The sequence below is a fragment of the Drosophila biarmipes genome, chromosome 2R, assembly GCF_025231255.1.
Source record: "Drosophila biarmipes strain raj3 chromosome 2R, RU_DBia_V1.1, whole genome shotgun sequence".
Taxonomy (NCBI): domain Eukaryota; kingdom Metazoa; phylum Arthropoda; class Insecta; order Diptera; family Drosophilidae; genus Drosophila; species Drosophila biarmipes.
Genome location: NC_066615.1, coordinates 11,873,377 through 11,885,188, shown reverse-complemented (window position 1 = coordinate 11,885,188; position 11,812 = coordinate 11,873,377). Strand labels below are relative to the sequence as shown.

At 47.8% G+C, this 11,812-nt stretch overlaps 2 protein-coding genes across 2 annotated transcripts; both read left to right on the top strand.

Annotated features, from left to right (window-relative positions):
• Positions 1 to 2,765: 2,765 nt before the first annotated feature.
• Positions 2,766 to 7,177, top strand: LOC122818141 (uncharacterized). Its single transcript, XM_050887332.1, has 3 exons — positions 2,766 to 2,870; positions 6,616 to 6,930; positions 6,992 to 7,177. Exons 1-3 carry the CDS (start codon positions 2,766 to 2,768, stop codon positions 7,175 to 7,177), a joined length of 606 nt encoding a protein of 201 aa, XP_050743289.1.
• Positions 7,178 to 8,105: 928 nt separating this feature from the next.
• On the top strand, positions 8,106 to 11,597 carry LOC108030386 (extracellular serine/threonine protein kinase four-jointed). Its single transcript, XM_017103259.3, has one exon. The coding sequence runs from the start codon at positions 9,343 to 9,345 to the stop codon at positions 11,137 to 11,139; it is 1,797 nt and encodes a 598-aa protein (XP_016958748.3). The 5' UTR covers positions 8,106 to 9,342; the 3' UTR covers positions 11,140 to 11,597.
• Positions 11,598 to 11,812: the final 215 nt, after the last annotated feature.

Below are 11,812 nucleotides of genomic sequence, written 5' to 3'. Positions count from 1 at the left end.
TGTATTATGGGACCCGGTCTGGTATGCATGCGTCATTATCGCGCCTTGCATCATTAATAAGGCCAAAAGCAGGCAGCCAGCCAGAAACAAAGCAAAGCACAAAAACGAACCGAAACCGCACACATAAATGTTGATTCTCGGTTTCGTCGGATGGCGAAAATGCTTTTGCGATCACCCCCGCTCCTGGGGACCCAGAGTTCCCAGCCAGATTTTGGGTTCGTCGCGAAATCTTCCGTCAAGGTCAAGGCTGCCTGCGATACCGATACGGCCGCCGATGCCGGGTCTCAAAGCGAATCCGATGCCGCGCCAGCGAAGGTGATAAATGAAGTGTCTCCGCGCGAAATGCCCACAAATCACACCAGAGTCACAGTCACAGTGCCCGTTCGCCGAAGTTCAAGTTCGCCTTGAATGCAGAAAGCAGGCAAAATATTGAATATCAGCTAAAAGCATTTCGCAGTCCCGCGCCGGCAGGAATTTGCATGGGCCAGCGATTGGGGCCCCCAAAACAAATAATGAAATAAAAATTAATGTTTTGATGGAACCGAATGACCGAAGCAATTTGTGAACAATCGCATTAACAGCACTACCAAATTACAACGCTTATGGCTTTTGAACTTATGGTATTGAGTTGGTTACTCAATTAGCTTAGGAAAAGGAAAAAAACAATGATTCGCATAAATACTTATCCATTTCATTCAAACTTTTTTCATAGGTTTAATATTTTTTAACGAATAGCTCTGTAATATAATAAGCATAATAGCATTACAAATTATAAAACTGAACATATAATAATAGATTTTTGCAATCACAATTTTCAGAGGAGTTTAATTATTATTTTATATATTGCAAAAATATTTTGTATGACTTTTAGCTAATATATTTATTTATACATCATTTTTTTATAGTGCTGGTATACAAATTTAAAACATATATCTTCGCTGCCCTGGCTGGTTTTCGTTAATTAGCAATCCTGCAGCCTATGTATCGCTCCTTGTTCCGCGTACATAATATGTATACTATATAAAAAATTATATAAATTTAAGAGGGAGCAGGGCAGCGACAGACAGTCACAAAAAACAAAAGGAGAGAGGGAGACAGAGCGAAGGAGAGACGAAAAAATTCCTACTTAAGTGCTTTTAATTATCCCAAAGAATTCCCTGGTATTCTGAGTTTGGTATCCTTGTTTGTCATCATCGTCATACTTGGCCTGTCTTGGGCCGGGGTCTTCAGTTGGGTTTTTGGTTTTCGGCCTGGGTTCGTTCTGGGCTCTCCATTCCCCGGTCTTGGGCCTTAAAATTACAGGCGCGTTTGTATGTCGGCTATTCGGGGTTTTTGCGTCTGCGGCGGCGATCCAGGTTCAGGTTCGGCTCGAGATCCTCATCCGAGTCCAGGGCTCCTCGTCCACTTCCAGGCATCCATAAAAGGGGAAAAGCGAAGCGATATCTTCGGTGGCAGCGGCGGGGGATGACAGTGGATCGATGATGCGTGCCCCCATGGACGATACTATACCGCGTACATATGTGGCGGCAAATTCATAATGCTGGTGAAAGGGAAAGTCGTGGCAGTTCTGGCCCCTCTTTCCACACTCCCACATCCCGAGAAAACCCGTCTGAGTCATCTGCCAGGAGGAGCAGCCACGATGCGTTTGGGGAATTCGCTGATTTGGTGGCGACATCAACGGGCGGCATCAGTGCGTATGTACTTCCTGGAAACCTATCTCCGCCAGGTTCGGCTCCCACAATTATGAGCCGCCGTTAGAGCCGGGTCTGCCCCTGGCCCCTGCTCCCTGCCCCCGCCAGCAGATGTCAATGAAGCATGCAACTGCCACCGCCACCGCCGCCGCCGTGGCCGCTTATCGCCGGTCTGTGATTCGCGCTTGAAGCCAGGGGCTTTCTCAAGAGAAATGCCAGTGGAAGAGGCTCGAGGATCGCCGGTGTGCTGGAGATCAAGTTGATTGAAGTGCCTTTCGAAGCGGAATACAAACAAGCGGAGTAGAACGCAAGGCTCTGCCGTAGGAAGTGCAAACACACTGTGAAGGGATGCTACGAAAATATTGTCTTTGGCCTCCCAAAAGGGTCCTTCCATCGCCCTAAAACTGAGAAAATGAGCAACGTGGCCGGCACTTCATTGGCCAAAAACACAGGCCAGGTCCAGGTCCAGGGCCAAAACCAAAACCAACACACCACCAAGTGCCCGACGGTGCTCGACACGAGGATGCAGCTTGGATGTGGAAGATCTGGAGGACTGCAGCCAGAGGACGAGGATCGAGAATGGATGGTGGATGGCGGATGGATGGGCCCCCAGACCAGATGTGCCAAGTCAGCGTGATCTGCGCAAAGTGACGAGTTTTTAATGAATTCGTTTAACTCAGGTCAGGCCGAGGCACCTAGTACTAAAGCCACAGACCCTGCGTCTGGCTACGAATCTGATTCTGACCCGAGACGGTGGTTTTCAGGGGGTTAAAGATATCCCACTTTATGTTCGATAATGTATAAAAATTCAATAAATTTGAGAACTTTAAAAAAACATGAAAATGTGGGTAAATTAAAAAAAATGAAAAGCAGTAACTAGTGAAAAAAATACGATTAGTTTAAAATTTGATAAAACTATTTTTTCTTTGTTGTCTTTTATCTACTTTGTCTTTCCATTGATTTCTTTTTTTATCTTTTTAAAACACTGGGAAGTATATCATTTCTAGCGCCCAAAACATGGAACCACTGTGCCCTGCTGTCTGCGCAGATGCTTGAACAGACCCATCCAAGTTGATGGCGCGACAGTCGAGGTCGCAGGCACAGGCCGTGGCAAGTGGCGGTGATGGGGATGTGGATATGGACGTGACTGCGACTGTGACTATGACGCTGGATGATGCGGTTGATGCCGGGCTCAAGTGCGGCTGGGACTAGGACCTGTGGGGCTGGAGGCGCTGACGGCCCGTGACGATGTCCCAGGGCGAGGTGCCAGGAGGCACTGGCGATACTGGCGGTTCTGGGTGCAGTGAGTGAGTTCCTGCCTCTTGAGGTCGTCCAAGTCGTCATCGTCAGCGGCGACGCCAGCGTCTGGGTCTAGGATGAGTGGTCTGGAATCTAGCAGAGCAAACAAAGGCAGCCAACACTCGAGGTCCATCCAGTTTCCGACTGCCCGGCCCAAAAGGGGCTGCCGGGGGAGGGGGCGGGGCACCGGCCCGTGTCTCATGTCCTTCACAGTTCACTTTCGTTGGCCACAAGGCGATGTCCGAGGCCTTTTTACTTCATTTTTCCGCTGGCTGCTCTCTGTTTGCTCCTCTTGTGTTCAACAAAATGTTCCAAATTGTTGCGCACTGCAAACATCCCTGGAATTTGCGCTTAACAAACTTCGAGAAATGCTTTCCGTTTCTGTACCTGCACTGGGAAAAACATTTTCAGCTTGAGTTTTATTTGATTTGGTGTTGATCAAACGCCAGAAAGGATCTGTCTCTTCTGATGACAAGCTCTAAGCATTTACGAATCGATATATTATAAATATAAGACGGCTTACAATGTTGTTAAACATCAGAGGAAAATATTTAAAAATATACCTATAAACAAATTCAAATCTGCCCAGTAACATCGTCAATTCAACAAGATATTTTCACTCTCTGCTGGCCCTTGGCCGATTCATTTTTCATCCACAACCCGTAACCTTTGGCTCAAATTGATTTTGCTTTCAGTGTGTTTCCCCGTTTCTTTGCTTCACTTTTTGGAGGTTCTTTGCCCGTTCGTTTTGCCTGAAATTTATACGCAGCCCGCAAATAATTAAAACGAGAGCTGAGCCGCCGCAAAGTGTCTCTTGCGCTCGCCTGTGTGTGTTTCCCACAACGAAAGACTTAGGCAACGAACTCGGCCGGGGCAGCCATCAACAGGCAATCAGAGAAGACAGGGCACAGTTACACGGCCGGCCCGCAATAGATCATTTTTCAAAGAGTTCAGCCCTCTGTCAGGTATTTGTTTAATTCGATTAACCCCTGGGCCCGGCGCTGGCCAGGGCTTAACTATAACGCGCTGCCCCCCAACTCCTCGGCTCCCCGAGCGACCACCAGCGGTCGTTATTGGCAAGAGTCAGTCAGTGAAATCTATAAAACAAAGCTCCAACGAGCTCCAATTTATCATCAAAACAGACATTAATTTTACACACATCCAGGGAAAAGAGCTGAGCTCAGCTGAGCTCAGCCACCCGGTTGATTTCATGCCTCGAAACGAGCCACAAAAATTAATGTTAATTAATTTGACTTAAACTGACGATTTCAACAGACACATTACTGCGGGGCATATGGCAAATAAGACAGAAAAAGACACAAAAATAGCGACAAATCAAAATGGAAGCCGAGGCGACTTTTAGTGGCGAAATTCCCAATTGATGGCGCTCGACTGATAATGCCCGATCCCCAATCCAAATCCCACTTAAAAGCTTTTTCAGAAGACATCAAATTCGACTGGCGCATAATTAACTTGTGCATTGTGGGTTCTCGAATGGGAATTTCGCCCATTGGTTTTATGCTTTGTTTGCCGGCGAATAAGAGCGCCGATTTCGGGTTCGATCGGTGCGCCAGCACTGCAAATTCAATTAGGCCCGGGCATGCTCTCACTTTATTAAATTAAACTGCACCCGAAAAATCGTGAGCCCAATATTCTGAGTCAAGACCCGCTCGGATCTCGCGCTGGCTCACTCTCTCTCACGCAGACTCTGAAGAATGCAGGGGCCCCAAGTTGTTTGTTGTTGTGTCTTCGCCTCGTCTTCCCGATTCTCCAGCCGAGTCTTCGGAGCGCAGTCTTCTCAGATCGCGACTCTGTCCTCGGGCCCGAGTAGAAATTCTCTAAACACGCTGTCAAGTTATGTCTACATTCCTTGATCATATTTTTTCCAACTGTCTTCCTACCCTGTATCCCTGGCAGCCCAGGGCATATGGCTTTCAAAATCCAAAATTGATTTGAATACTTATTTAGCATATCAATACAGAGCGTTTCAGGGGCTTTTCAACATTATAATATTCGTGCCCTTCAGATAGTCAATAATTATACTTTTCATTCCTCTCTAAAAGCGTTTCCTATCTGTTTAATGGCCCAGAGTTAGAAGTAATGGGCTTTTAGCTGTAAAATTATAAGTTCCAGCTCATAAACGTTAAAGAGCCGATCGCTAAAAGTGTCAAGTTAATCAGAGGAAGTGGAATTGATGTGGGTACTGTAAGTATTGGAATTTGTAAGAGAAACTCGATATCGGCTTGAGTTGAATCCATTTTTGCTCAACCTACATGCCTAAAGGACTATAGAATAATAGGGGATACCAAAATGTCGGTTCCTAACTATCGCATTCCTTCTTGAGTTCTTCTCTCCTTCTGATTTCTTTCTTAAGCTTTGCTTCTTAGGTATTTCGTTCGTTCCTGAAAGGCTCTTCCTTCTTCGTTCTGTTTCCCTAGAATGATATGATGATGATAATCCTGAAGAGGGAGGCTCTGCTCTTCCCTATTTCCCACAGAACATATTTAAGGGATCCCTAAAATATTTTACATCGAAAAAGTTCAGTTACTTAAATTTGAACCCATTAATACAAGCAAAAAGAAGCCTTTAAAGATAACATTTAGACTTACCTGTATGGTAGTATTTATTTTTTTAATTATTTATTTATTTATTAATTTATGTATTTATTTATTTTTTAAAGATGATAGTAATGTTTTTATAACTGAAGCTAACATACGGGAGTTGTAGTATACGGTTGTAATTTCTTGTCAGGAGAGTGACTTTAAGTTGTTAAATATTTTAATATCCGACTATTGTTCAAATACTCAAAATTCTCATCCACTTAGGTAACTTTATTTATTTATTAAAGCTATGAAATTCCATACTTTTCTGACAAAAAACAAACACTAGGGCAGTATTTCTGATGAGGGATCCCCCTTTTCCGGGAGGAAGTGCCTGGATATTCTCGTGAGCGGCTTCCCCACAACCTAATCTTAATGGTAACCCCCTCATGCCGCCCCGCACCGCTGTCTTCGAGGCGAATTCTAGTTTCTTAATGTGGCGCGGCAAATGTGCCGCGTTGAGCATAAAAATCAACAGGGGCAACACAAGACGCACTCTGAAAGCCTCCCACAGAATGTGCTCTCTTTCTCCTGACCCCTCTCCATCTGCCTCTCTCAGCGACCTCTCCAAAGGTGGGTTTCTCTCCCAGGTGAACTGAGTGAAAACAGAGATCGCTTCTCTGGAGAGTGATTTTACATGAGTTTCTACATGGACGTGTCAAAACTCAAGCACGTGTAGTTCAATTGAAAGTTAAGCGGTTCGGCTGAAATCGTTTTGATAATTTCGGCTGCAATCTGATAGACTGTTCAATTGACCCAGTTAAGTGTTCCACGGCAAATACTATATGGAATAATACAGCCGATCTACACTTCAGTTCGCAAAATGTATCGAAGCTGCTACCTCTTTGGAGCCTGGGCGCTTTTCCTCTGGGTTTCACCCGCCGACGGGGGCTTGAAAAAGGTTTTCTAATATTAAATACAATAAAACAATTTTAAAAGTTTTTAATTTTATTGAGTGTTTATTAAACAACATTATTTAATGATAGATAGATAGTGATATTCCTTTTTTACAATTCCCTGCTCAGCAAGTGGTATTCGACAGCATGGAATGTACTCTAAGGAACAATGTGTTTTCAAAGATCGAGTGTCAACTTTATTCGCGGATGGCTTTAAACGTTATTTTTACCATTGGTGAGAGAAAGGCAGCTGACAAACTGTTGGGAGTTTGCGATGTCAAGCTTTTTAACAAAGGCCAGAGTAAGGTCACGCGTATAAAGAACCTCAGACTGGAGTTCTGTGAGCTGAAAAAGCACACAGAAACACGATCATTACTGGGACAATACTACCAGGCGATTCGAAAGGCCGTTGCAAATTTTCCCGACAAGTGTCCTTTTCAAAAAGTAAGTGCTGCCCTACATTTAGTTACAAAGTATGTTTTAATATTATTTTTATCTTGTTTAGAACACCACATATTTTATAAACCGTTTGAATTTCATCTGGCAAACCTTACCGCAGTACCTACCCGAGGCTAATTACTCTTTTAATGCGAAGATTTATGCAAACAACAAGCTGGGACTGGAGATCAAACTCAAGGGCGGCTTTTACGAAATTGGCAATATATCGGAATACATAATTCCCTTGATATAAATAAAGAATGTTACACACAATTTCAGAATAAAGCCAAATCTCTAAGGTGCATACATAAACTAATTTCAAGAAATAACCCATTGAGAAAGATATTTGCAAGCTAGAAGACTTACTTTAAAATACTGAACAATGGCATTTAATGCTTATAAATGCTGCATTTTTTTTCAGAGCCCCTTATAGTAATAGAACCCTAAATTAGGCTCTATTAGCAACGCGATGGAGTTGTGCTCCCGGATTTCCTCTCCAATTAACAATATTATGGTCTTGGCACTTTTCCTAAACACACCCAAAGGCGTGCTCAATAATTAAAAGTCTTATTAAAAATGATTTCCCTTGTTTTGCGATTAGTTAAGTTTAATGTAACCAAGAATTTTAGAACAAAGCCAAATCTCTAAGGTGCGTACACAAATTCCTTTTAAATAATTTAAAGAAATAACCCTTTGAGACAGCCCTTTTCTAAGCCACATTAAAACGCGGAAGAATAGTATTCAATGGTTTAAAATGCTGCATTATTTTTTCAGAACCATTTATATAATGGAACCCTTTCAGCCACACTAAATTAAGCTCTATTAGCAACACGATAGAGATATGCTCCCAGATTTCCTCTTCAATTAACCATATTATGGTCTGGGCACTTTGACACACCCAAAGGCGTACTCATTAATTAAAAGTCTTATTAAAAATAGTTTGTCTTGTTTTGGGATTAGTTGTGTTTTATTTTTTTTGCTGGAACGAGAGAATGTAGAGAGAGAGCCATACTAGCTTGCCTTGGGAGAGCGCAGTGGTTTCACTCGACTCAAAACCGGCAAGAAGCCCAGGATCCGGGCCAAAACCCAGAGAGGGAGCGGATTGAGAGGGCCCAATCGACTCAGCCGCGTGTCTTTAACTAAGCCCGGCGAGAGCCGCTCCAGAGCCAGTCTGTCAGCGAATCTCGAAGCGAGCGGTACGCAGGCGCGCAGTCGCACACCCGTCAGATACTCAGATACCCAGCTACTCAGAGGAAGATACAGCACCCGTTCAGTGCCGATTCAGATACAGTGCGACAATCTAAACACGCGTTCGAACGCCACAAATCGAAACGCGGCAACCAGGAGTGAAAAGCCATAGACAGCGAAACACATAAAGCGGAGGCATAAAAATTCCTCACATCGTTCGGTGCGCAGCGACGACGATCGAACGCGGACAAAAAGCCTAAAATAAAGTCGAGTAGAATAAAATAAAATAAAATAAAACAAAGCAAGGCGAAGGTGCCCCGAGTGTTGGAGTGGCCGAGGTGCGAGGCAAGAAATTAAATTGATAAAGCCTAAAAAGCGGAGCCTAGGACTTTGTCTGCTCCCCGGGCCCAAACTCACACAAACTTGTCGCGTTCTTGAGCTGCGCGGGCAATTATCGGGGCGAATCGGGAGACCAGGAAGGCTGGGAATCTGGGAATTCGAGTGCAAGCCCCCTGCCAGAGGGCCAGAGTGTGTGTGTCCCGTGTACATAGCGCATATAGTGTGTATATAGCCGGTGTGGCAAATAGCTCAGAGCCACGAAATTGCTTTTATCGGCGCACCGAAATCGCCAGGCTGCACAAATCCAGAAATTAAAAACAAAAAGAGAAACTGCTCGGCTGAAGGGCAGCCGGCCAGCCCAGCCAGCCCGCAAAATATTAACCCGCCGGGCTTACAACGCCAGCAAACAAACAAACAAACGGCCAGCGAAAATGTATAATAAAAAATTACAGCAAGTGATCGTGCAGAAAATAGATCGATAAACCCAAACCCAAACCCCAAACCGAACTCAAACCCGAAAAAGCGAAAAAAGCGAAAAAAGCGACGCGGTCCAGCGGAGAGTATAAAAATAAATAAACGAGCGACGATCAGCGAGCGATCAAGGAGCCCGAGCAGGAGGAGCACGTCTCTGGGTTTTTGTTTCAATTTCAATTGTGGAAATCGTAGAGGAAAAATTCGAACCGGTCTCCGACGAGGAGCCAGTCAGCCAGCCCCCGAGAACCACCGATATTTATTAAACAAAGACAGAAATTAATTTCACGATTTTGTAAGGCCCCCTGACATCCCCCCCAATTGGAAATCGCCCGCCCTCCATGAGCGGCTTGAACTTTGAGCCTGAGGTCTGGGCTGCAACAGGGAACTAGGGATCGGGATCTTCGGCTCGCCGGCAAAATGTACGACATCAAGCGCCTGGAAGCGGGACAACAGAAACTTCAGCAAGCACAGCAAATAGTGGGCCTTGACCTGAGCGGCGGCCATCCCCAGCAGCCGCAACTCACCTGCAGCGTGATCGCAGCGCCCGCGAACCGGGCTAATCCCAACGCCGTCCCCAACGCCAGTCCTAATCCCAGCGAGGCCACCCACATGACTTTGCTGACGCTGCGCCGGCGCCGTTCGCTGCAGCGACGCGCCTGCCTCCTGAGCATCCTGGCCGCCTTCGTCTTCGGCATGGCGCTGGGCGTGGTCGTGCCCATGTTCGGCCTGCCCCGCCACCTGGACTCCCACTCCGACGCCGACGCCGACTCCCCGCCAGAGCTGATGCAGATGGTCGCCGTGGAGCCGCTGAGCAGCTACCGCGTGGAGTTCATCAAGGAGGCGAACGCCGAGCTGAGTGCCGAGCAGGTGTTCCGCAACGCCTTCCATCTGGAGCAGGACAAGGATGCCCCGGACTCGATGGTGGTGAAGAAGCTGGACACCGACGACGGCACCATTAAGGAGTTTCATGTCCAGCGCACGGCCAGCGGAAGGTACCGCAAGGGTCCGGAGAGGCGGCTGTCCAAGAAGGTCGCAGAGAGATTGGTTACCTCACAGGAGACAGTGTCGCCGTCTCCAAGTGCCGCCAGCCAGCACCAGGCGGGCCTCATCGAAGACGACGTCTTCTGGGGACCCACTGTGGAGCGCGCTCTGCCCAAGGGATTCGCCTCGCAGGACCAGCTCGCCTGGGAGCGCTTCGTGGGCGAGCAGGGTCGAGTGGTGCGCCTGGAGCAGGGCTGCGGCCGGATGCAGAACCGCCTGGTGGTCTTTGCGGACGGAACCAGGGCCTGTGCCCGCTACCGCCAGAACACGGATCAGATCCAGGGCGAGATCTTCAGCTACTACCTGGGCCAACTGCTGAACATAACCAACCTGGCGCCCAGTGCCGCCACCGTGGTGGACACCAGCACACCCAGTTGGGCCGCCGCCCTGGGCGACATCACGCAGGCCCAGTGGAAGGAGCGCCGACCGGTGGTGCTGACCCGCTGGCTGGCCGACCTGGAGCCGGCCGGGATTCCGCAGCCCTTCCAGCCCCTGGAGCGGCACCTCAACAAGCACGACGTCTGGAACCTGACGCGGCACATGCAACCCGAAGGGCAGGCTCAGGCGCAGGCGCAGACGCAGGGATTACTCAAGCGGTTGGGGGCTGCCAGCTCGCCCGGCTCCGCTCATCAATCAAACGCGATTGAGGAGACAGGAACAGGAACGGCAACGGCCACGGCAACAGGAACGGCGATGGCCAGCGGAGCGCTGGTGCAGCGACTAATTGAATTGGCACAATGGTCCGATTTAATCGTCTTCGATTACCTGATCGCGAACCTCGATCGCGTGGTTAATAACCTGTACAACTTCCAATGGAACGCCGACATCATGGCCGCGCCGGCGCACAACCTCGCCCGCCAGTCCGCCTCGCAGCTGCTCGTCTTCCTGGACAACGAGAGCGGCCTGCTGCACGGCTACCGGCTGCTGAAGAAGTACGAGGCGTACCACAGCCTGCTGCTGGACAATCTGTGCGTCTTCCGGCGGCCCACGATCGAGGCACTGCGTCGCCTGCGGGCGGCGGGAGCGGGTCGGCGGCTGCGCGACCTCTTCGAGCGGACGACGAGCGCCGGGGTGCGGGACGTGCTGCCGTCGCTGCCGGACAAGTCGGTGAAGATCCTGGAGGAGCGCATCGACCGGGTGCTGGGTCAGGTGCAGAAGTGCCAGGGCAGCTAGTGAATCTAGCCATCCTGCCCCTCCCAACTCGACTGATAAGCTGTAAATACCGGAGCAGCAGTGGGTGCATCCTCATCTGGATCGGGATGGCAGTAGTCAAGGGGTCAGTGGCCTAGGCGGACCTTTATCAAGGGAACGGGGGGTCTTAGAACAATGTTATCTTACAATCTCTGTAACCCACTAAATTAGAGTCTTTGAACACGTATTCTTAAGGAGCTGTCTGCCCCAGCCACTGGCCCAAAGGAGATCCGAGTATTAAGGGGTGATCCACCAAAATACCTAACTTGTAAATGCCAGACTCTATCCACGAGTATTAAGCTTACCTATCCGTAAATGTATCTGTATAAACTAAGCCTAGCTAGCGTTAACAATGTGTGTGATATTTGTCTAAGGAACCAGCCTAAGTAGATTTCATTTACCTTTACAACCAATAAACCACAAATATATACCGAACAAAATCCGCCAGTCGAATGTCACTTTAAAATATGGAAAAGCATCCAACAGATGCAGATGCAGATGCAGATACACGAGTATCTGGCCATCTGAGCACGCCTGCGCCTGTGAGAACTTACATAGTCATGACAATAAATTGTCATTGATCTTTTTTTGCAGGTGAGATGGAGATGGAGATGGAGACGGAGATGGAGATGGAACTTGCCACATAATGCAGGCC

Coding starts and splice junctions, on each gene's coding strand:
- LOC122818141 (XM_050887332.1), top strand. CDS start 2,766: ATGGCGCGACAGTCGAGGTCGCAGGCACAGGCCGTGGCAAGTGGCGGT. Junction 2,871..6,615: donor CTATGACGCTGGATGATGCG/GTTGATGCCGGG, acceptor TTCCCTGCTCAG/CAAGTGGTATTCGACAGCAT. Junction 6,931..6,991: donor ACAAGTGTCCTTTTCAAAAA/GTAAGTGCTGCC, acceptor TATCTTGTTTAG/AACACCACATATTTTATAAA.
- LOC108030386 (XM_017103259.3), top strand. CDS start 9,343: ATGTACGACATCAAGCGCCTGGAAGCGGGACAACAGAAACTTCAGCAA.